Source organism: Drosophila hydei, unplaced genomic scaffold (genome assembly GCF_003285905.1).
Source record: "Drosophila hydei strain 15085-1641.00,03,60 unplaced genomic scaffold, DhydRS2 tig00000001-arrow-pilon, whole genome shotgun sequence".
NCBI classification, from domain to species: domain Eukaryota; kingdom Metazoa; phylum Arthropoda; class Insecta; order Diptera; family Drosophilidae; genus Drosophila; species Drosophila hydei.
In genome coordinates this window covers 2,243,558-2,266,872 of record NW_022045643.1, presented here as the reverse complement: position 1 = coordinate 2,266,872, position 23,315 = coordinate 2,243,558, and the positions used below count along the sequence as shown (strand labels likewise).

Genomic DNA, 23,315 nt, shown 5'->3' with positions numbered 1-23,315 from the left:
AACTAATTGTGTTCTTCTTCTGGTTTTCTTTCTTTCAAAAAAACAAAAAAATAATCTAATATGTAAACAAACGAAAACTTTCGACTTTTTGCCTACACTTTCAACAACCAACCAACACACAACCCACACTGCCTAATCTAAATTGTTGGGCGCAACTAAAACTACAACTACAACTACAACAACTACAAATCTGCAACAACTTTTCCTTCCTAAACGACTGCAACTGCAACAACTATAACAACAACTGTCAAACCGTGCTTCCCTACTATGATTTTACTTTCAATTGAACCAATCCTCAAAAATCAAACTTCCTCAACCACAAATTTGCACCAAATTCTCAATTGGATGAACCGAAACCAAAAACGAACAACTTTTGCAATAATCAATTTGTCAACAAACGTTTTATTAACCAACGCCTAGTTCGTTCAGGTTGTGGGCTGAGGTCTTTCACGTATCTGCAAGCGGCGCCGGCACCGTCAAGTGGCAACAAGTGTCTGAAGATTTGGTTCCTGTTAACATTACCTGCATTCAGGACTCGCCCGAGTGCATCTTTCACATCACCGCGTACAACAGCCAGGTGGACAAGATACTCGACGTGCGACTTGTGCAGCCAGGTGAGAAATTTCCACCTCCACACTGTTTACCTTTACTAATTGAAAACGGTATTATCTCTCCCCGTGTGTTTGTGTGTGTGTGTGTGTGTGGTATTTGCAGGCACTCGCATTGGGCAGGCATCAGAATGCTTTGTTTACTGGAAGGATCCAATGACTAACGATACTTGGGGCCTCAACTTCACATCGCCCATCGATGCCAAACAGTTTCGGGAATGCTGTGTAAGTATTCTCTTACAGTTTGTTGCTTAATGCAACGCGACGACGACAAGCAACCACCTCAACTGATACCTCAACCAAAGAACCACCTCAGCCAACAACCACAAATACAAACACTAAAGCAATACACACACACTCCCACACACACACACATACACTATTAACCAGTAACAAGCATTTTGGGCAGTTTCTATGCTGCCACAACAGCTGCCAGAAATGCAAACAACAAGTTGATGATGCTGTGATGATGACCGACCGTGATGAATGTTGAATTAATGATGATGCGGCTGAAGTTCGTTATGCTTTATATATATGTTTCGTGTTCCATAAGCAACCAACTATATAAAAGAGTATTTTTCTAAATTACTGGAAAGCTTCCTTCAACAGCTATAAAGTGTGTAAAATCATTTAAAGTACGCAATAGCTTCAACTCATGCCATGCCATGCCATTAGTCACAGTCAGTATCAGTATCAGTAACCGTATCACAGTCGCTGTCGTAGTCACTGTCGCAGTCACAGTCACAGTCACAGTCACTGTCGCCCAGCACACAACATAGAGATAGACAGACAGACAGACACAGACACAGACACTGACACTGACACAGCCACCGCTCTCTAAACTGCTTAAACAAGAACTGCTCCTGTTAATATACCTGTATAAGTATATATACTATATATATATTCTCGTTCTTAGTTGACCAACATCAGACATATAAATATATATTTTGAATAATCAATAAATTATCGCAAAATTTCGTATAGTACTTGAAAATTCTATTTTGTTTTCGTTTTGTATTGAGATTCTGTTTTCCTCTCGTTTTTCAAATCCATTTTATAAGCAATTTGGACAACAATTATAAAGTAATACATACATATATAGTAGTGCTTAAACCGCTTTTACACCTTGAATTAAATATCAACAAATATACACTAGAAAATGATCAGAGATTGAAAGAGTATGAAAATGAGAGAAATACTGAATATAAAATAAGCATTGTGTAAAGCTAAGCTAACTCGCTTCCATTTCCGATCAATTTCAAAGCCAGACGATCTCTGAACACACACACACACAGACACACAAACACAAACTATTGACCCCCACAACAACAACAACAGCAACATTTGCCACTCACTCATTTAGTCAACATAAACTGTCTGGATTTAGTATCTAATAATTGTTTCGTTTCTTTTCTTACTTTGCGCCTCATTTGTTGCAGGTATCTTACATTGTAAAAAAATACGTTAGTATCGCTTCATATTGTTTATTTGTCACAAACACAGAACTACAAACTCAATACAAACTGCTGCTAACTAAGACTAACTACTTTTAAAATAACTAATTAATAACTTTTTTTTCGAACTATCACAGCAGAGAAAGAAACTCTCTAATGATCAAATCAGTTATATATGTATATATATGTATATATATATATACATATATATATATATAGAGACCAACTCTAAATGTATTTAAATTTTGAAATACCCCCATTCAAGTAGCGCTTCCTTTTGTCAGGCATGTGTAAGAACTCAACCTATCTACATACATACTTGCATACACATGACTTCTACTCTCTCACACACACACACACACTTTCTCTCTTTCTTCACACACACACGCATAACAGTGTCCTTAAGTGTCGTTACTGTTTTATAAGCTTTTCACTTTTATGTGTCTTATCCTCCTACTCTATCGCCAACCAACGCTCTCTGTGTACGCTCACAAGTTTCTCAACCCAGTTTATCACATAACTCGCTATCAGTACACGCATACCATAACAGTTATATGTATTATATACCAGTTAAATACTAGCCAATTGCTGCCCAGTAACAAAACTCATAAGTGTTCAAAGTTCCTATTAATTCTTGTTGTGTGTGTGTGTATTTTGAAAGTTCCAAAGGTTCCAACAACTACTTGTATTTAACTATAGCACACACACGCATACATGGACACTCGTACACAGTGAACCCACACACACACACACACTCTGACGTCACTCACACAGTTACACGCACACCCACTAAAATTTGTTAAATGTATTTATATTATATATTCTTTCATTTCTTTTTCTCTCTTCTAATCATTTTCGAATTCATTCTCGAAACACGCCAAAAATAAAACAAAACAATATATATATATATATATATATATTTGAAAAACAAACTAAATTCGTTTTCAAATCTTTCATTTTTGATGCATTTCATTTGATACTTATGAAACAAATGTCGTACTTGAATTTGAAATGTAACGAAAACATATATGACCAACAAAAACAATATAAATTGAATACTCTACACGCAACAATAACGAAAACAACAACAACAACTACAACCAACAAACAACAAATAACAAAATAACAACAATTTTGAATACATTCTAAATGTACACCTCTTACAAATTTATCTATCAAACTATCTATGAAACTCTGTCCCACCCGAAATGCTTTTATTATCTAACATCAATTTTATTTAACTACTCTCTATCTCTCTTAACTATATATTTATGTATGTATAAATATATATTTTCAACTCGATTCGTTTGCATTTGACACGTGCGCAAAAAAAAAAAACAAAACAAAACTAAATAAATGCAAAAAATAAATGAATATAAATATATGAATATAAATTGAAAATTTGCAAAACAAACATGAAAACATGAATTGCTATGAATTGAATGATAATTGTATCAATATCGAACTGCCAAAACGTACAATGAAAATGCAAAAGAAAAACGCAAAACGCTTTAAAACAATCGCACGTATCCTCTACTACAATACCGTTACCTATCCACTGCAAACCGTTTCCGACGAGCCCTAAGTCCCCAAACTACCACCCAGCCCCAAATAACCCAATCCCCAGCCAAGTGGGCGGTTTAAATACGCAAATGAAATCAAATATCGAAACAACTTTCAAAAACAATGCAAAATTTTTGAATCGTATCAAATGCTAGCAGCGCTAGGCAGTAGAAGAGTGTAGCCAAGTGCTACGTGTGAGAATCGCCCAGAGAGGCGGCGCTCAAGACACAGAAGATAATAAAAACAGTTAACCAGTTAAGTGCAGCCAAGTGCCAAAAGTTAAGGCCAAAGCAAATATATAAAATATATTCTTGAAACGTAGTTTTAAGGTTTCTAAAACCAAAATCAAATCGAAATCAAAAGCAACACGCACAGGCTCACAATAATTGTTCTCGCAGCAAATTAATCAAAAATATCTATATATATATATTTAAAGCTAAGTGTTACAAATTGTTAGGCTAAGTTGAAAGTTCAAATGTTATTCGAAGAAATCAGATCAAATTAGTTTTAAGTGCGCTCAGCGCCCTAATACGCTTCCTCAAGTTTCACTGCGCAGAGATTAGCTCTTTAAAGTAAAGTAAACCCGGCTTAACGAAATGCACTCTTAAGGCTTCACAAACTTAACCAAAATCGTAACTACTAACTAACTAACTAACTAATGCTTGTATGTGTATGTTTGTCTACTTCACTTAACTAACTATTTCTATATCTATATCTAAACTAAATATATATCTCTATATGTACTCAAGGCTTGAGCACTTCTCTAGTTGTACTACTCTATGTAAACTCTATGCACTCTTCTAATAGTTCTCTAAGTCCTATAAATCACACACTAAGCAACTGCAACAGCAACAGCAACAGCTACAGCTACAGCTACGGCTATTTTTCGCCAGGTCGCAACGACTTGAGCCAGTTATGTATAGATCTACAGATCTATATCAATATAGACAGTTAAAGAGAGAAGAATTTTGAAAGCAGAGAAAGCAGAAACCGCACACACAGAACCTTGTAATCCCAATCAACTAACCTAATGATAGTGCGACGTTTTACAGTCGCCTTCTTTCAAATTTTCACGAAAGGCCTCGTCGAGCTACTCCCTGAAACTGGATCCGCCGGGCAAGGGCAAGGTGAAGGCCAAGCGAAAGCCTCTCAGCACTCCGGCGTCGCCGTCGCGCGTGCGCCAAGAGCCCCAATGCACCTGCATGTCCGCCGAGCAGTATGCGCGCTTGAGAACCGATCCACGTGTTAGAGGTGAGAGAACAAACCAATCCAAAAAAAAGTAAACTAAAAATCTAAAAACTTAAGCCAAAACCAATTCTCAGCCAAATCGAACTATAAGCAAATCGGTTAAGTCAATCAGTCAACGAGCTTTTCCGACTCGTACTACCCAACTTTTTTTGCTCCTCTTTTGCTTTACGTTTCCAGTTCATAATTTCTTTTTCGAAAGATTTGCTTTAACGCGATGATCTCTATTTTTTCTCTCTCTCTCTCTCTCTCTCGCTCTCTATACGGGGCATGTTCTGCCTGTATAGATGTTCTAGTTAACCGTTTGATTTACGCTTAGCCTAGTCTCTTCATATATATAAGTAATACAAAGTACCCCACTCTACCCAAAAATATATACAGTTAGAAATTAGGAGCCAAATCCACCGCATCCCCCATCAAATCTCATCGCCATACTCATTGCAGGTTCATCCACATTGCCGCGTAATGTCGGCTCCCACAGAATCACCGATGTCGATGGCCAGCAGCAGGGCAAAGTTGTTAGCGCCGTGAGCAGCACTTCGCTCTATGATAATGTGGCTAGCGGTGGGCCGGGCGTGGTCCAAGGAGGCGGTAAGTAATAAGAGAAACTAGAGAATATGAACACACTAATACTAATGTAAATGTAATGCAAATATTATAGTAAAATCTCATGTTTTAAAACGAAATTTGATCCAACATTGAAGAAGCTCTTTACGTTTACTGACCTTAAGTCTACTTGATTTAAACACAAATGAAATATCAAATATAATAATCTAATTTATTCAGATTTACGTCAGTTGCAAGTGAATTAGTTTCAATAATTTATCATTAGTTTTGTACCACTGTGCAACGACTGTTGCGTGCTCTGATTTGACATACGATCCTATTGAAATGCGTTTAACTCTTTACCACCTCTCTCTCTCACACTGTATTTTGTCTTCCACAGATACCCTACAACGTCAGCTTAAGGGGCAAGATGGCACCTTGGTGGCCAATGCTGGCGTCAATACCAATACACCGGGCGTCATTGTCACTGGCGTGGGCAGCGGCTCGGACATGTGCACACAGAATCATGTGGGCTCACAGGTGGGCCCAGACGACGCCGGCGCCTGCCAAATGGATATGGATCTATCGAAGAGCGAGGGCACACAGGTTGGCGGCGGACTACATCAGAGCGTGGGCACCTCTACCAAATCAACCGGCACACGCACCAAGGATTTTAACGATGATATGGTTAGTGAAGCGGACCAGGCACGCTAATAGCTAGCAAATGTCTCTCACCTGGCTCAGCTTTGGCGAGCTGACTGTCTGCGCCAGCCACCTAACCTATCTCTTTATTGTTCACACATTCGCAGACACGCGACGCGCACTCGCACGATATGCACCACCAGCACAACGTAATCAACAACAATACACGACGCAAGACCAAGAGCACCGAGGACATGAACGTCGATACGAGCACACTAAAGCGCATGCTAAAGCCGATGCCCAGCACTGAGAGCCCCGTCACGTCGCCGGAGATGGGGCGACGCCGCTACAACTACTACAATGCGAACGGGGCACAAACGCTGGGGCCTCAGCACATGCATCAGCACGGCATGGGCATGGGCGTGGGTGTGGGCGTCGGTGGAGGAGGCGGCAGCGGCCATCACGTCATGAACAACAATACCTTGGGCCGCAACAGCGGCAGTCAGTCGTCGCGCTTCTCCGGCTCGAGGTGAGTTTTGTGACCGGAAATTCGATGTGCTTTTGCTAAATTCGTTGCTTTCCCTGGTTTTTGGTAGATCTTCGCATGAAATCGGTCGTGGCTATCCGCCGCGCAATCTGTATTTGGAATTGGAGCGAGAGCGCGAGCGCAGCTGCATTGAGGGCTCGCCACCGTCGGATAACGTGATGTTCGACAACCAATGCTATGCGACCACGCCCAGCTCCAGCAATGGCAACTCCGATCAGGATCAGTCGTATGGACAGCAGCAGCAGCAGCCACAGCAGTCGCATCCACAGCAGCAATCGCATCAGCCGCATCCGCCGCATCCGCAGCAGCGTGCATCCAGGCATCAGCATCATCAGCATCAGCAGGCGCCAAATGTTACGCCCACACCCGGCAGCCCCACCTCGCGGCTGCTCATGGAGTACGAGATGCATTTGCGTAACACGCTCGCCAAGGGCATGGACGCCGAGTCCTATAGCCTGCACACCTTTGAGGCTCTACTCTCCCAGAGCATGGAGAATCTGGGTGAGTTCCTGTGGCCGCACACTCGAGAAAGCTTCATTTTAGTTTTCGGGTTTAGTTTCGCTTAGGTTTTCGCTTTTGGTTCACCTTCCGTTCGATTTGCTGTACTCGTAGCCAATTTAGTTTGAACTAAACTTTTTGTTCTCTCGTTGTTGTTGTAGCTGAACATTTCGTCTTGTTCTTCCTCTTTTTTTTCTTGTTTTTAACCACCTCCCCACTTGCTATCATTTTATTGTACCCCTTCGCCCCTTCTCTAATCGAATTTTTAATTAGCTTGAGCTCGAGTGTTGTTTTCACTGCGTGCCCTCGTCAATGTCTCCAATCAAGTCGCTTTTCATGTAACATTTGAATTTGATAGAACGAGGGTAACGTCTAACTGGCATGCCGTATAGCCAGCTGGTCGGGGATAATCTGATTAATGCGGGTTGCCTTTCATTCCGGGATTTCGCAAAAAATGCAGATTAGCCGGCAAATCGAATTTGTGCTGAAATCAGAATGACTTTGTTAGAAACTGCAAAGCTATCAATGTTTATACATCAAGATTACTATTTAGTAACTTTATTAAGGGTTTTTGCCATTAAGAACTATTTACTATTGCCTTTGAACTTGCGGTAAACATGACCAACTAAGATCAAAGAATCGTTGATCTATTATATACCAAAGCTTGTCTAAAGAGACTTCAATTTACATGTCTTATAAATGTTCTCTTGCCAATTATCTATTTTGCATAATTCTTAATGTGATTTTCTATAATTTGTCTTTTTGCTATCGTAAACTTCTCTCTAACTTTCTCTCTCTTTAATATAAATATTTAAATAATTAAAACTTAAATGCTATCCATACATATCACAAAATGCTCATCATGCGCTCCCGCACACCAACACAATTCTCACACAACAACAACAACAAAATCACTATCAACAACAACAACCACCACCACCAACAAACAACAACAACAACAACAATCATCAGAATTCGCTGAAAGCCTACCAGGATCAACACAGCGCAGCCCATATCCACTACGTAGGCGTAAGTAGTTCCATTGAGTGCACGTCTCTTAACTAATTCTATCCTAAATAAAAGCCCCTTTAAACATATGACAACTGAAATGCATTTGCTTGCCTTTAGGTGTTGTGCTTAAGCTAGTTTCTATTTAGTTGACATTCGTATGAATTATAATAATTGGATTTCGTCTCTCCATTTAGCCAATGCCAAATCTTCAACTTTGCCGCTGCCGCCGCATCGCCCACTATCCACCATACGCGATAAGGAACGCGATCGTGATCGGGATGGCTATTACAGCGATCGCAACGAGTTGATACGCGAGCGCGAACGCGAAAGGGATCGCGGCTATCTGTCCGATCATAATGCAAGGTAAATATCGCATTCGAAGAGCTTGTGCGAAGTCTTTACTGATCCGATTTGTCATTTCAGTTTCTCCAACTCTCGCTGCGCCAGCTGCATTGGCGAATCGGCACGTGCTCAATGGTTCCGTCATTCGGATGGCTGGCGCTCGGGCAGCTCAACCATTGGCTCTGGCTCCGGGCACGGCATGATGGCTCAACAAATGGCCGGTTCCGGTCACAAGCGTTCGCCCTGGGACTCGCTGCCATCGCTGCGTCAAGACAGCAGCCTCAATGATTCCGGTTATAAGAGTGCACGTGCTGACTCCTTGGAGCAACGGTAATTATTTTTACCTTTTTTACATATCTAAAATGTATCGTAATTATTCCATTTGTTGGCACTTTACAGCGCTGAGTTTATACGTCAGGATAGTTTGCGATCAGAGTATTTGAGCGATCGCGAATCACGCTATGGAATTGTTCAGCAGGCCTCTATCGAGAGCACAGACTCACGCATGTGCTATCTCACGTCGTCAGAGGTAAGTGTTACTTAAGAGAAAGTGAATATCGTAGAATAAGAGCTTTTTGCTTATGCATATCAAATTGTATGAATGCCTTTTTGGCTGTCTTTCAAGTTGACAACTCGAATATTTTATCAACTCGTAGCTAAACTTATATTTCTTGTATATTCAGCAAATCCTTGGCTAAAGTTTCCCATGGAAACCCCAAAACTCTTGCAGAACTTTTAATAGCTATCTTAATCACAAATCGAAGGCAGTTCAACGGCCTGTTGATTGCTTTGAAAGCACCTCGAGCCTTGGCTTAAAACTTATCCATCAAGTTTTCAATACACTTTTCTCTCTCTCACTCTCTCAGTCTGTGTCTCTGTCTCTCGAACGTCTTAAGCTCTTTATAAATACCAATTTTATTCTCATAAGCCTTAGTGCCGCCAATTGCCTGCAACGTAATGGCCCCAAATCCATCATAAAACCCAGCCCACATGCAGCTTCTGTAAAGTGGAGTCTGCCAGCTCGCCTCCCCAATCGCAAAAGGCAACTGTATACTGCGCTCTATTTATAGGCAGACCGGGTCCAGGCAACTGGGTCAACTTTAACAGCACTTTAACTGCCGCTGTTAGAGTTAACAGCGCACTGTTAGCTAACAGGCGCGCTCTTCGTTAACAGCAGCGAGAGCCGTGAATTTGTGTAGCAATTAACACAGCATCCACTGGTAACTGTATAAGTGAGCCTGTGTGTCTGTATGTGTGTGGCGAAAGAGTCACAAATATGTGCATGCATATTCTATATGTATGTATATGTATTTATATTTATGTACACAATGCATTTACAAAAAAAAAAAAAGAAAATAAATAAATAAAATGAAGAGGAGGGAAAGTCAACTGGCGCATTTGGCTGAGCTACATAAATGATATTTTTAGTTGCAGCCCAAGCTGACCCAGTTTTGCCTTGATTAAAAACAAACTGCCAGGCATGGCATACACACACCACACACTCCTAAGCATACACAGTTGCAAGCAGCCCCCTTTACAAAAAAAGAGGAAAAACTTTCTCTTTTGCAACTCCCTCAGCTTGCAGCCTTGTCAACGTCAACGCCGCTGCTGCCTGCCTGCCTACTGTTCATAATGATGACGATGATGATGATAATGTTGATGTTGATGCTAATGATGACGATATTCAAAATGTGCAAGTGCTTTCGGGCTGCATATTAAATTGCTGTGCAGCCGCTCAACGCTTTTGTCTGCTTTGTCGCCTTGGACTCAGGGCACGACCCGGCTTGTCAAGCCGGCTAATGCTGGCTCTGTGGCTGTGGCTGTGTGCGTGTGTGTGTGTGTGGGCGTGGCATGCATAATGCATGCGAGGCATGTAATGTGCATACTTGTGGCACGCTTAAAGCCAATTTTGATCTCTTTGCCTTGACACTAATGAGGCGCAGCAGCAAAGATGTCGCGTCCACTTCAATGCAGTCATGCATCATTGGGCAGTAGCAGTAGCAGCAGCAGCCCAGGCGCACGCACACTGAGACAACATCTCAGCGCTGTTAATTGCAATAAAACTTCCATTGTTACACTGACACATAATCCGCATAACAGCCATCCCACTCTCACTCTCTCACTCTGTCTCTGGCTCTCTCTATCGTCCTTTCCCATTTTACACCATATACAGGCCCCTCTTTTCCAGCATTTTTGACGCGGCGCATGCGCTTTAGCTATGCTTTACGCTCTTTGGCTGCGCTCCCTCGCGCACAATTCGCTCTTTGCGTCGCAGCTTTCGCTTGCCTTCCAAGCTGCTCTGCTCTGCTCTGCTCTGTTCTGGTGCTGCTGTTGCTGCGACTGTTAGACTTCCAGCTGCGAAAGCTTCGATTGCGTTGTCGCGTTGCTTCGCTCCGCTTGCCGCTGTCATTGCTGCTGCTATTTTGCTAGTGTTGCGCTAACTTTTGCTCTGTCGTTTTATAATCAACTCACAATTTTACCTGTGTGTGTCTGTGTGTGTGTGTGCCTGTATGCGTGCGTGTTGTGTGCGCGAGCCTGCGTGCGTATATTTTATGCCATTTTGCAATTAAACAATTCGCCAAGCAAACGAATTTAATCAACAATCAAACAATAATTGAATCACTGCCCAAGCGCTGCACGAATTGGCAGCCAACAAATGTGAAAAATGTGTATAAAAAGTTTTTTGTTTTAAAATTCACGAGCAGCTTCCGTCGCGGCAGTAACTGCAATTTTCGCTCTGTATGTGTTCCTTGTAGCGCTCTGCGTCTGTATGTGTGCGCGTACGTGTGTTGAGTAGAGCTCAAAAGTATGCAACGTGTGGAAAAATTCGCTTTATTGCAGTTTTGTTGAAATACCACCAACAAGAGGAGCAGCAGTAGCATCAGCAGCAGCAGCAGCAGCAGCAAAACACAATTGCCAACAACAACAATAAAATCTACGACAATAACAACGACAACAACAATAACAACCACAACAACATGAAATAAAAGAACGCAAGGCGCACGTTAAGCAAGTAAATGTCAATAAAAACCCCAAAAAATAAGAGAAAAAAGAAAGGCAGGCATAATAAATAAAGCAAAACACAAGCACAGCAGTCTAAATCTAACCTCTTGTGTGTGTCTGTGTGTGCGTGTGTGTGTGTGTGTGTGTTTGTGCTGTGTCATTTTATGCCAAGCTAAGATTAAATGCTTTGTTAATCTCTCATAAGACACAGGCAGCTGCCCAAAATAAAAGCAACTCAAGCGATTTCTCTGCCACTCGAGCGTGTATATTTGTCTTCATGTGCGTGGGCTCTATGTGTGTGTGTGTGTAGTAATAATAATAAAGCTGGCAATCAAATTTGCTGCCAGATTGTCGCACGCTGCGTTTGCATTTGGCGTTTGTAATGAGCAGCACGCGGCGTATACGTAATTTGCGCACTTTAAAGCCAAAAAGCAGGCAAAAGCCATTTTAGACTACAGCAAACATTAAACATAATCAATTCAATAACTATTAGCAACCAGCTCGAGCAAAAAGCAGCTCAGTATAACAGAATAAGTAGAAAATGTCGCTGCCAAATGCGATTAGCATCACGTTTTTTCCCTTTGCGGCACGTGTACAGCAATTGTGTGAGTGTGTGTGAGTGTGTGCATGTGTGTGTATGTGTCGATGTTGTGTTTTGATAAGCCAGCAAGTTTGTAGTTGCAATGAGGCCGGTGTTTGTATGGCTGCCTGCCTCTGGGACACGAAATCCGTGACTCTTGCCCATGCGAATGGCTGTTGCCTGTCGTATCCGGGCTCTGCAGTTAGTTTAACACTATTAGCTGCAGTTGAGCGGCTTTAAATCAATGACAAATTAAGCCATTTACCTGTTAAATCTGATGATTGTATCATTTTGCATTGCCTATTTTTTATTTTATCATCGAACGATGGCTGTAAATTAAGAGAAAAACTCAATTAGGCTTTGGCGTTGAGCTGCCATATATATAGATTGGGTTATCTATATGTATGTATACATATATATGTATATATAAATATAGATGTTGAGGTAGTAACAATTTACCTGTATTGTTAGCCACTTTAATGTTGCTTTTTCTATTATACCAAATGAATACTTTGAACTTTAGTCTTGAAGTGGGATCGAAGACAAAGGCTTTGCTTTAAAAATCTTTATATGCTTTATAATAATTATTTTGTACTAGAATATTAATATATTTGATATATATTAGTAAGATATATATTTGATACAATTAATTATATAAATTAAAGTCTTTTCTAAAGCTTCAATTCTAATATATATTACCTAACATTTATTTAATTTCCTATTTAGGTTTTTCAAGTTCCCCCTGAACAACTTGTTCTATACAAGTTCATCATAGTCAAACTGTACTGTAAACAGAGAGAGAGAGCGCGCGCAAACAAAGCTGCGAGTGCTGCTTAAATAATGTAAATCGTCTGCCACCTTAACATAACGTTAAAAGCTTTGCGAAAAGCTTTTGTCGCGCACCTGCACTCTGTTAAGTAACCGCGACTGGCAAGCACTTGAAGCCGCTGCGCCCCATGTTTGGGGATTTAAAAGCTTTGCCTTGTCCACAGGAAGTGGCCAGAAGGCAAGTGGTGCACACACTGCTGTTAACGCTCTGACAAGCTGCTGTAATGGAAGCTTGTCAAAGTGGGTGGTGCAAGCGCCCAATCCACTATAACCTTCTCTCCCTCTCTCTTACACGCTCTGTTTCCCTTGCCCTCTGCGTAAGTCCACGCTGATTGCAAGCTGCTGAAATTTGTAACTAATTTACAAAATTTTGCTGCAATTTGTGTGCAGTTTATGAAGCCCGAAAAAGTAGGAAACAATTTTATGTGGCTCCCCTAATTAGGGTCCTTGTGTGATGTGATACCTGTCACGAGCTATTAACTCACAAGTTTGAACAGCTCGACAGCAACAGACTGGCAGCATCTGAAATTTAAGTAATGTTCGTAACGTTTACCGCACTGCTATTATGCTAATTGAGCGTAGGCAGTGCATAAGCCATTTATCTCAATCGATTTAATAACTGAATAATAATGCGCATATTTTAAATATTTATAAATACATAACTCACAGTATCATTCAAGCTGTCCTGGCTGCCTGCCAGTCGCTTGCGACTATAAAATATTGTGCAGTCAGCTTCTGGGCATCGCACGATCAATCAAATTGATTAATTACCAAAAAACGTTTTAAATATGCGGCCCAGCGACATTAATTTATGTGGTACAAAACGAAAACAAAAAACCTAAAATCTATATAAACCGCGACTTTCATTAGATTGCCAAATGCTGATAAGAGCGAAAGCAAACTTACATATTTGAGGCTTAAGCCAGTTAGCGAAGAACCTTTTTATTTGTATACCCAGTGCAGAGGGAATGCTGGGTATGGGGCATAATGAGCATGTGCAAAGCTCTAAGCCATATTTACTTGTGGCAGATAATCACTTCGCTGGTTAAGTTTAAGCACTTTGATAGACCCTGCTCTGCATCTTTGGGCAAAATATATTTGTAATTCAATTTGAAGTGGCTAAAATCAATTTAGAACTATTTTGAGGTCACATGATGCAGGGTATTCCCTTTTGTGGTTCAGTTAGCAGCTGTAACTTTGTCACTTTGGCTACGTTCATTAGCTGGGACAAGCGTGAACCTTTTTTGTTTCGTGTCTTTTATCGTAGATGTTGCGTCAATTGTGAGCAGCTTCCCTTTTTAATTTGTTTAAATTTCATTTCGCACCTTTTTCATCTTCGCTTCTCTTTTTTTCGTGTTTGCCGGAGAACAGCGAAACCCGCTGATATCATTAGGTTAAATTGACGAACGCGCTGCCAAACAGCTGAGGTTGCCCGAGTCCCAGCGGCGAGAGCTAAAAAACAAAAGCTGAAACTTTTTACCCACACACACATACATAATAAACGTGGGTGTGTTTGTGTGTGGAAGGGACTAAGTTGAAAAAAGCGACGCTAAATCATTTGGCACGAAGCATTTCAAGCAAATTGACGCCAGGACTAAAAGGAATATCTCGAGAGTTGTGCAGACGTGGAAATTACAATTTGGCTGGAGAGTTGCCCCGGCCCAGCGATGCGTCTCGCCGTCCGCCTTGCTGCCCTGACATTCCCACTGACATTTCAATAAGTGAAGAAACTAATTTTTGTCCTACAGCAACAACTAGAGCAAGTGCAACACCAGCAACAGCAACGCGCTGCAGACGCGCAAAAAGTTTCTTAGCAGTTTCTCATCTCAACTTGTGCAACTATCGTTCTTATTCCATTTTTTTCTGCCACTGAGCAGCGCGAGAGATAGAGAAAGTCGTCAGAGAGACAGCGAAAGAGAGATAGAGAGAGAGAGATGGGGAGAGAAAAAACGGCAATATTAATTTGCAGCGAGTGCATTAAGGCGTGAGTGGGCGGGGCGGGGTCGCTGTCTCGTGGCAGCTGTCAGCGAAAGTTCGACGTGTACGTGGACAGTTGTCCAAGTATTTGACACAAAAATAACAGTTTTTCCTACACTTTTTCACTCTTTTGTGGGTGTGTGTGCATGTGGGTGTGTGTGTGCTTGTGTGTGTGTTTTTAGTGCTGACCAAACGAGACTTTTGTGCAACTATTACACGTATTTCAGTTACCAACTTGACTTGCGCCCCCTTTTGCTAATATCCTTTTGCAGCAGCTTCCTCTGCTTTGGCAATATGAATTGCTAAAAGTGCACAGCACCCACATTGAACCAACACCGCCCCTTGATGCATCCCGCCCTTAAGTTCTTGCTGCCAAAGCCATTGCCTTGAATTCACTTTTCGATAATTCCCACCCCTCTCTCGCGCTGATTTTCCCACTTTTTTTTTTTTTTGAAATGACAGCCGTATGTAACACACATGAGCCATTCCGTGCCGGGGCTGGGCGTGGCATTGCGGTCATCTCAGCCTGTCTCTATGTGTGTGCGTGTGTCACAGATTTGCTGGTTTGCCTTTGGCCGCAGGCTTATGAAACTTAAGCGCATTGCAATGCATTTCATTGCGGCCTCTTCAAGTTGGCAGCATTTTTTGGGATTCGGTTTCAATGCAGTTTATGGCCAGCAAAGTTTTGCGGCCAACTGTAAGTCCTGTGATGTATGAGGGCGCAGTGAGAGATGCCTCTTACATTTTTTTTGTTTTTGCTCTGCTGCATAGGCTGCAATATTGGATAAAAACTGCGAGTTGGGTAATATATTGCCTGTAGGTTGCATATGTGGACTGGGTTTAATGTGTTTTTGCTCTCTCCCCTTTTTCTGCTCTCTGTCTGTCCGCTCAAAATGAACTTGGCTAAAAGTTTTTGGCTTAAGGTATGCTGTGAATTGCGTTTACTTAATTTTCCTGTGTCTAAAGTTGAATTTTATGTGCAAGGGATATTTAGTTCGCAAAAATAGTAGGAAAAAACTTTTGGTAGAATTTAATTTTGGTTTTTAAGGTTTCTTGTTGCAGCAAAAAGAGTTTGTGGAAAATATAAAAATTTCTGTAGCATATTTGCTAGCAACATAAGCTGGCTAACAAAACTATAGATTGGTTGTATTGTATTTCTGAATTTATAACGAAATCAGAACTTCTAGCCCAACAAATATATTTTGCCGTTCCGCATCAACTTTTTTTTGTAAATACCTTTGGCTTTTCGTGTTATAGAAACTTGGGAAACTGCTTATGCATTAAGTTGTATAAAAAGGTGCCATCAAATTTGCATACATATTTAACTGGGGCTTAATTCCCAGCTGCGTCGTCAAGTCAAAACAGCTTTAAGATATATAATTTTGGAATCAGTTGAATTACTTGGCAAATAGTCGGAGCATTTACCCCATTCCCCCGGCTTCATTACCATTTGCCAACTCTCTTGTGGTAGATTTTAAAATGCTTACACAACTTTTCACTCACATCGCCGGAGTTCAGAGTTTCAGAGTTTCAGAGTTGAAGTGCAAACAAAACTTTCATGCCTTTAACGAAAAACAAAGATGAAATCGTCACGAACTTCAATTCAACTCAGCGCTGGCTTGGGCATTCGTGACTGTTCTTTAATCAGATGGCTAGCAACGAGGTGCCTTTAAGCAAATTATACAAATATAGTCATAATAAAGCCTTTACAAAAGCCCCCTGCAAATGAATGGAATTGCTGAATACAAGAATGCCAAACCAGGCGTATGACAGACGCGACAGCCAGTCGAGGAATGGCTTCGACGAATGGAATGTGGCAACACAGTAGGCAGGCGCATTCATTTATTCGATTGCCAACTGAAACGAGAAAAGAGTGATGTGGCAGCGGGGCAGTGGGGGAGACAGGAGAATTGCCAACTGAGTGGCAGACAAGACCAACGACAGGCAGTTAAAGTAAGCTGGCAAAACACTTAAGTCAAAACTGAAACTGCGCCTCCGAATGGAAAACTCAATTCGAGATGACAATCTTACGCGGGAGAAAAGAACGAAAGCGAGCGAATATACTTGAATGTAACAAAAGCCCAAAACATCAATGACAAACATTTTAACAATTGAACAAACTGACTGTGGGGCAAAAGAACATTATTTTCCTTACTTTTTTCGTTTCACACATCTGACGTGTGCGCGTACGAGTTGCAAATCAAGTTAGCGTGAAAGAAAAGGTGTGGGACTGGGGCCTGGCAGGAAGGCAAAAAAGACGCAAATGGCAAATGGCTGGCTTGTTTCGTTCCGCCTTTTGACTCGCCGCTCCTTGATTTCTTCCTTCCGCCAGAGAAATGCCGCGAAACGGCGTGTAAGACTTACCCTAACCCAAAACCCAAAAACCCATTGCCAACTTTTCACTTGCCTATTTCGAGGATACCCTGCGCATGGCTTATTAGCTTGCAGTCAATGCGTGCACAGGTCAACAGGTCAACATTTTCAAGAGAAAACATTTAGAATAATGAGAAAGTCTTGCCTACCCACGGCAGTATCATAAATATTTAAGTATTCTATATATCTGTTAGCAGTATTAAGCACTCTCTCCTCGGGCTTGCTCTATTAACCAGCTAATCATAGGGCATCTTGCCGTCGTATGCTGCGTACTTCACGTGTATTTTTCGCACCTTTGTCAGAAGTCATAAAAAATAATAAAATGTGCGAAACACACACAACTACAACAGCAACAACAACAACAGCGGCAACGAGCAGAAGTCAGAGGCAAGTCGTATACGAATCCGCATCCTCAACCGAATACGAATCCGTGCTGCTCACATGAGCGCACCCAAATATGAAGACCATAACCCCCTGTACGTAGCACCCCTTTACCGTGCCCTAGCCGCCCTCCTGCTCGGCCCTGCAATACAGTTGTAAAGGGCGCGTGTTGAGTTCCTTTTGCATTTTGTATGTAAATGTAAATGTCGTTTGGCATTCGCGCATTTTAAGCTTCTGCCTGGCAACCGTGCGAGCGGCAAGCGGCGAGCGGCGATAGGCCTGAGGCCTTCTGAGGCGAGGAGCGAGGAGCGAGGGGCGAGAGGCGTGGCAGGCTTTTACCTTTAGTCCTCATTTTGGCACCTCGGCACTTTCGGCGCTTGGTAATTGGCATGTGTTCAGCATTTTTGTACATTTCGCACAGTTTGCAAGAACCGAAAGTTTACGCGACACGCCCACCAAGGGAAGCCAGCGAGTGGATGGGCGGGGAAAAGAAACTGCTCCAGCCCAGCCGCTTTGTAAGTTGTCGGATTACGTGGCACGTTTGGCAGCCAAAAGATATGAATATAATTAAATGTAACAACTACATTTTTACCTCTTATAAGGCAATGTTTAAATTGAGGCGCAGCTTCGCGTTTCACTTGTCTTCAGCCAGGTGTTTATGGCCAGGGCCAAAAGCGGCGTAAAGCCATCAACTAAATTGGCAGTACAGCCGGAAAAGCAAAGCATAAAACCTGACTGCCAATTGTTGTTGTTATTGTTGCTGTTGCTGCCGCTGCTGCTGCTGCTGTTGTTGGTCAACAATTAAGGCAATGACAAGCGCAGATTAGTCCAAAGTTGGAAATTAACTTGAATTGAAATGTTGTGTGTTGCTGCTGCTGCTGCTTGAGATTAAGTTTTAAACTTTATGCACCAAATGAGTTTCTTAATTAGGCCCCGCACTTAAAACAAAGGAAATTGCAGCTATAAAGCACAAAAGAACTTAAAAAAGCGCGAACAGAAAAAATAAAATAAATAAAGAAACAATTCTAATTTGGTAAATCAAATAACAAAGTCAAATTGCATTTTAACTTGACAAAGGCACAAACTGAAAATTGCAAAGTTTTTGACTGAAGAAATCTAGAAAAAAGACAAAGTACGAGAGAGCTTTGATTATCACTTAAAGTTGGTCAGATACTTGTCAAGCTGTTGACTTTTTTGCCTAAGAGCTACAAATAAATTTAAATATTGTAAAATTTAAGCCAAGTGCGAAGACCTTAACAGACTCTTGCATCACATGCAACAACTTCATCTTAATAAAGAAACATTTTCTACTTGAGATTTGTTCTTATGCTTTGCTGTGGCAAATATTGTATTTCAATTGCTGACGAAATACATTTTTGCCCTTTAATTGTCTTTCGAGCTGCAGTTGCCTTTGAAGTGCATTCAGCATATTTGTTGCCTACTTTTCAGGGCAGTCAAAAGAAATTTGCTTTGTGGTTTGGCACTCGAGCATAGATTTTACATAAATTTGAAATGCATTTGCAATAAATCATAGATAGACATCAAATATGTATTTGTAAATAACTGAATAATCAATTTATTCAAACTCTCTATCTTTCTCTCTTTCAGGTAAGTTCCAATGCAATTTGCTTTTGTTTTCTCGAACTGTTCGTGTTCTATGGGTAAGTATTTATATTTATATATATATATATATATATATATCGTATTGAAATTGTGCAATTTTTGGAATTTATGAGGCCACTGAAAATGTTGCTAATTTATGACTGTCTCTTGGCCAGGACACCTCAATGCAAAGCCAATAACAAAGTTGGTTAGTTATATAAGTGCGACTGTATCTGCTTGACACCTCTCTCTCCCCCTCTCTCTCTCTCCTTCCTTCTATCTCTCGCGCTTTGTATGTGTCTGACTGTCTCGCTCTGCTTGCGGATATCCGCATGCAAGCCATAACTCAATAAAGCATTGTCCAGAGCCAAAGCCATAGAAAGCGAAGCATAAAACAAAGGCAAAGGCAATCGCAATGGACAAACGACCAAAACTAAAACCCAGCAACACCAGCAGTCAAAGATACAATCGAAATGCAGCAGGGAGAGAGTTGATGGGACGGTAGGTGTAGCGCATAAAAAGGCAGACAGATTAGAAGAATAAACAAAGCCCTGGGCTTGACTGGGCGACCGGGCAACCGGGCGACCGCTCGACTGCTCAACTGGATGCTCACTGGCCTCCGACTGTCATTGGGGCCAAGAAATAAACATTAACTGTAATTTAGTAGGGCATTGTGCTTAAGCGTCGACTCGACTCGACTCGACTCGCCTCGAGACTCGCACTCACTGCGCGCTCTCAAATTATGGTCCATTGCTAGGAGGAGGGCGAGCCAGCATCGCGTGTAGCTAGTTTCATGTTACGATAGGCGTTTCGTGCTGGTCAAAACGCTGCGGGAATCCTCGATGTGAAGGCAATTGTTATTTGCCTTTGCCTTTACGGGCAACTGCACAGTTTTACACAGCGGCCAACAATTAGATGGCAGCAGCTGGCAACCAGATACAGTTACAGCTACAGCTACAGCCACAGCTAAACACACGCACGAGAAACTAACGCAAATAGGCTAAAGGCAAACATGGCACAATAATCGACAACAATAGAAAAGTTGTTGGGCTAAGGCTTTATGAATATTGCAAAGCTTTTAAATCTGCTTAAAACGAACCCAACTGGAAAAAAGGTCTTGCATTTTCTTGATTACCACTCAGAAGAAGAGCCAAAAAACACATATTAAGTATACAAATGTGAAGTGCAAGTCATGCCCAGTCAGCGCAGTCAGCTGCCCAGTTACTTAACATATTTAATGCTCAATCATTGCAACAGATTTCTGGGCAATTAGCTGAAGTAATTCTGTTAAGTCTAAATGTTATTGCGCGCCTTACAGCTGTTAACTGTACCAGCATAGCCAACAACAAGTGAAAGGCCCGCCAAAAAATGGAAAAAAATTGCTCTTAAGTGCTAAGCAAACTGAAGCAAAGCAAACGCCCTCTGCGCAAACGTTACTCACCACACACACACACACACACACACGCACACGCACACATATACAGAGGAGAGCGCGTCTGCTTTGGTGCCTGGCCCCGAACCGCCAATGGCCATTACATGGCTTTATTTGGCTTATAAATTGTTAGACGCCGCGCAGCTCATGAACTTTACTCATAATTCAACACCTAACAGCAACACCTACAACCCTCAGCAACAACTGAAAGTAGAGAGAAAAAGTATAAAAAAAATCATCAACAACAACAAGCAGAAGAACGAGAGCAACTCGCACAAACACACACAATATAATAATAATAATAATAAAAAAAAAACCTTTTTCAAATTAAACTTTGCACTCTGACCACTTGATGATGCCACCAAGCGGGGCAACAACAGCAGAAACAACGCCTCCGGCTGCAGAATGAAACACGCGCAAAAGCTGTGCCTGATATCCACTCGACAGCCAGCGCCCGCGTTCCCAAACTGTCTCCCCTTTGGGCTGGCCCTTTATTGCAGCTAAACAATTTTCATAGCCTATCAGCGAGCGGGCAGTGGCAGCTGGCAAGCATAGGAGGGCGAGGGAGGGGCAGCGGCAAGTTGGCAACTTTTTCGAGTGCAGCAACAAATTAAATTTGCGCTGGTAATTGGATTTCAAAACACTTCTACGACGGCTGTGTTTAATGCCGCCAACAGCCACAGCAGCTTTTGCACCCGCCACACACACCCGCACACACACACACACACGCACAGAGAGACATACTCGCAGATTTGCCACGAGTTGGACAGACGTCGCCACGGCTGCCGCTGATGTTGAGCTGTCAAAGGCTCTGGGCCAGCACTTTGCTTGCGGCCTGCACACGCCTGCCACGCCACGCCCCACCCTAGCCCGGCACGCCCCTCGCCGCACCGCCCAACTGGCCGACAGAGCTTTGGCCTAGAAATTGCGCACCTCATCGGACGCGAGCGCTAACTGCCACCAATTGCGTGTCCGTGGGGCAATTCGAGGCGCAACGCTGCCAGCGGCTTTCGGCTTCATTTTTTATTTTCCACTGTGTTTTTTTTTTTTGTTGCGCTTGGCAAATTTAGCGTGCGGCGTGCGGCAAAGTAAACAAAATGAACTGACACACAAAAGGACCTCGAATTGTAGCGCCCAACAGGACAGTTTATAATTATGGCGCGCAAATAAATCTTGTCATGTTATCCTTGTTGTAGCTGCTGCTGCTGCCGCCGCAACGCCCGCTGCTGCAGCAATTGTTGCAAAGCGACAGCGGAAATGAAAGCGGACGCTTTCGTACCGGAAATTATAAAAAATTGTTAAATACCGATTTCGATTTTGAGCTTCTTTTTTTGCGGTTGCTGATTTTGATGGCTGAGCCAAGCCAAACAACAACAACAAATATAAATAATACTTCTGAAAGCCTCATGCACTTTTTCACTTTGCATTGCCAACAAGTTTATTAAATTCTTCAATTGAGCCACAGCAAAGGCTGAACTGAGAAATATTTGCAGCTTTCAGCTCTTATTTGCCGTCTTGCAATATAAATAACTCCGGCTCAGCAATACAAAATCTAATAAATTTAGTTTTTATTTGTTGGGCTCCGCTGGGGCGCCCTTTGTGGCATCAACTTCAATATGAATTTATGCTTTTGGCCAAAATTGTGCACATTAATTTTTGAACAATTCCGATTGCTAAATCTGGCATGGCAAAGACACAGAAATAAGAGTAATAATAATAATTTCATCTTTACAATTGTAAAAACTGTGCGCTCCAATTACATAGACAATATTTACAAAGGTTTCCGCTACGCACAGGAAATTCAATGCCAAATCCGCAACGGCAAAATCCATTAAATAATCCACGTAAATAAACTAAATCCAAACGAAACGAAATGACACGAAAAAGAAATAAGAGAATAGTCGGCGAAGGGATGGAGGCGGGCGGCTGGCTGAAGGCCATTCAAAGAGGAGAAGAAAACCAAAAACAACAAGACAAACAATTTTTGTAAAAAAAAAATATACGAACAGAGGAAAAATTCATTTTTCAAATTCCAATCACAGTTATTAAATCTTTGCTATATGGTTATGGTTATTGTTGTGATTTGATTTTATGGTTATAGATGAGAGCGCCCAAGTGAGAGAGAGAGAGAGAGAGAGAGAAAGAGAGCAAGAGAGAGAGAGAGAGAGAGAGAGTTAGCTAAGCTAAGCTGTTGTTGATGTGACACAACTATAAAAGAGCGCAAAAGCTTTGGGCGCGCTCTTCCCTTTAAAGAGCAAGTAGAAAGCATCGCTCTTTGTGTTATTATTGTTTGTTGTTGTTGTAGCTGCTGCTGCTAGTGTTGCTAGTGCTGCTGCTGCTGCTGTGTTATTTGCGCGCGCTAGAGCAGCCGCAGCAGCAGCACAGTCAGCAGTGGCAACATTTTGTGTCAGGCTGCAAAAAATGTGGGCCTAAAATGCTTTACTGACGTCATAAACGTGTCTTTTCTTATCTGGCTGAGTATCTACAAGCGAAATGCGATGGATGATGCCGCTGCCGATGTCGTTGCCTTTGGTCTCTCTGTACAGTTATTTTGCGTATGCCTCTCCATGCGCCTCTATCTCTATGTGTGTGTGTGTGTGTGTGTATTACAAATGTAAATGTCGTTGGCAGGCAGCAGCTTACCAATACACACGCACACACGCGCGCGTACGCACACACACAC

General features: G+C 42.0%; 1 protein-coding gene across 10 annotated transcripts in view; it reads left to right on the top strand.

Annotated features, from left to right (window-relative positions):
• LOC111597752 overlaps positions 1-23,315 on the top strand; it is an 85,494-nt gene that overhangs the window by 323 nt on the left and 61,856 nt on the right. For 3 of the 10 annotated variants that reach the window (XM_030225986.1, XM_030225984.1, XM_030225970.1), the window contains exons 2-11: positions 421-614; positions 715-833; positions 4,678-4,876; positions 5,315-5,461; positions 5,817-6,103; positions 6,226-6,587; positions 6,655-7,106; positions 8,309-8,477; positions 8,538-8,786; positions 8,856-8,985. In XM_030225986.1, coding sequence (XP_030081846.1) covers positions 421-614; positions 715-833; positions 4,678-4,876; positions 5,315-5,461; positions 5,817-6,103; positions 6,226-6,587; positions 6,655-7,106; positions 8,309-8,477; positions 8,538-8,786; positions 8,856-8,985 — 2,308 coding nt within the window. Of the gene's footprint in view, positions 1-420; positions 615-714; positions 834-2,047; positions 2,072-4,662; positions 4,877-5,314; positions 5,462-5,816; positions 6,104-6,225; positions 6,588-6,654; positions 7,107-8,075; positions 8,133-8,308; positions 8,478-8,537; positions 8,787-8,855; positions 8,986-23,315 lie in introns of all 10 variants that reach the window. The other 7 variants (XM_030225983.1, XM_030225982.1, XM_030225962.1 and 4 more) reach the window with 7 other exon arrangements.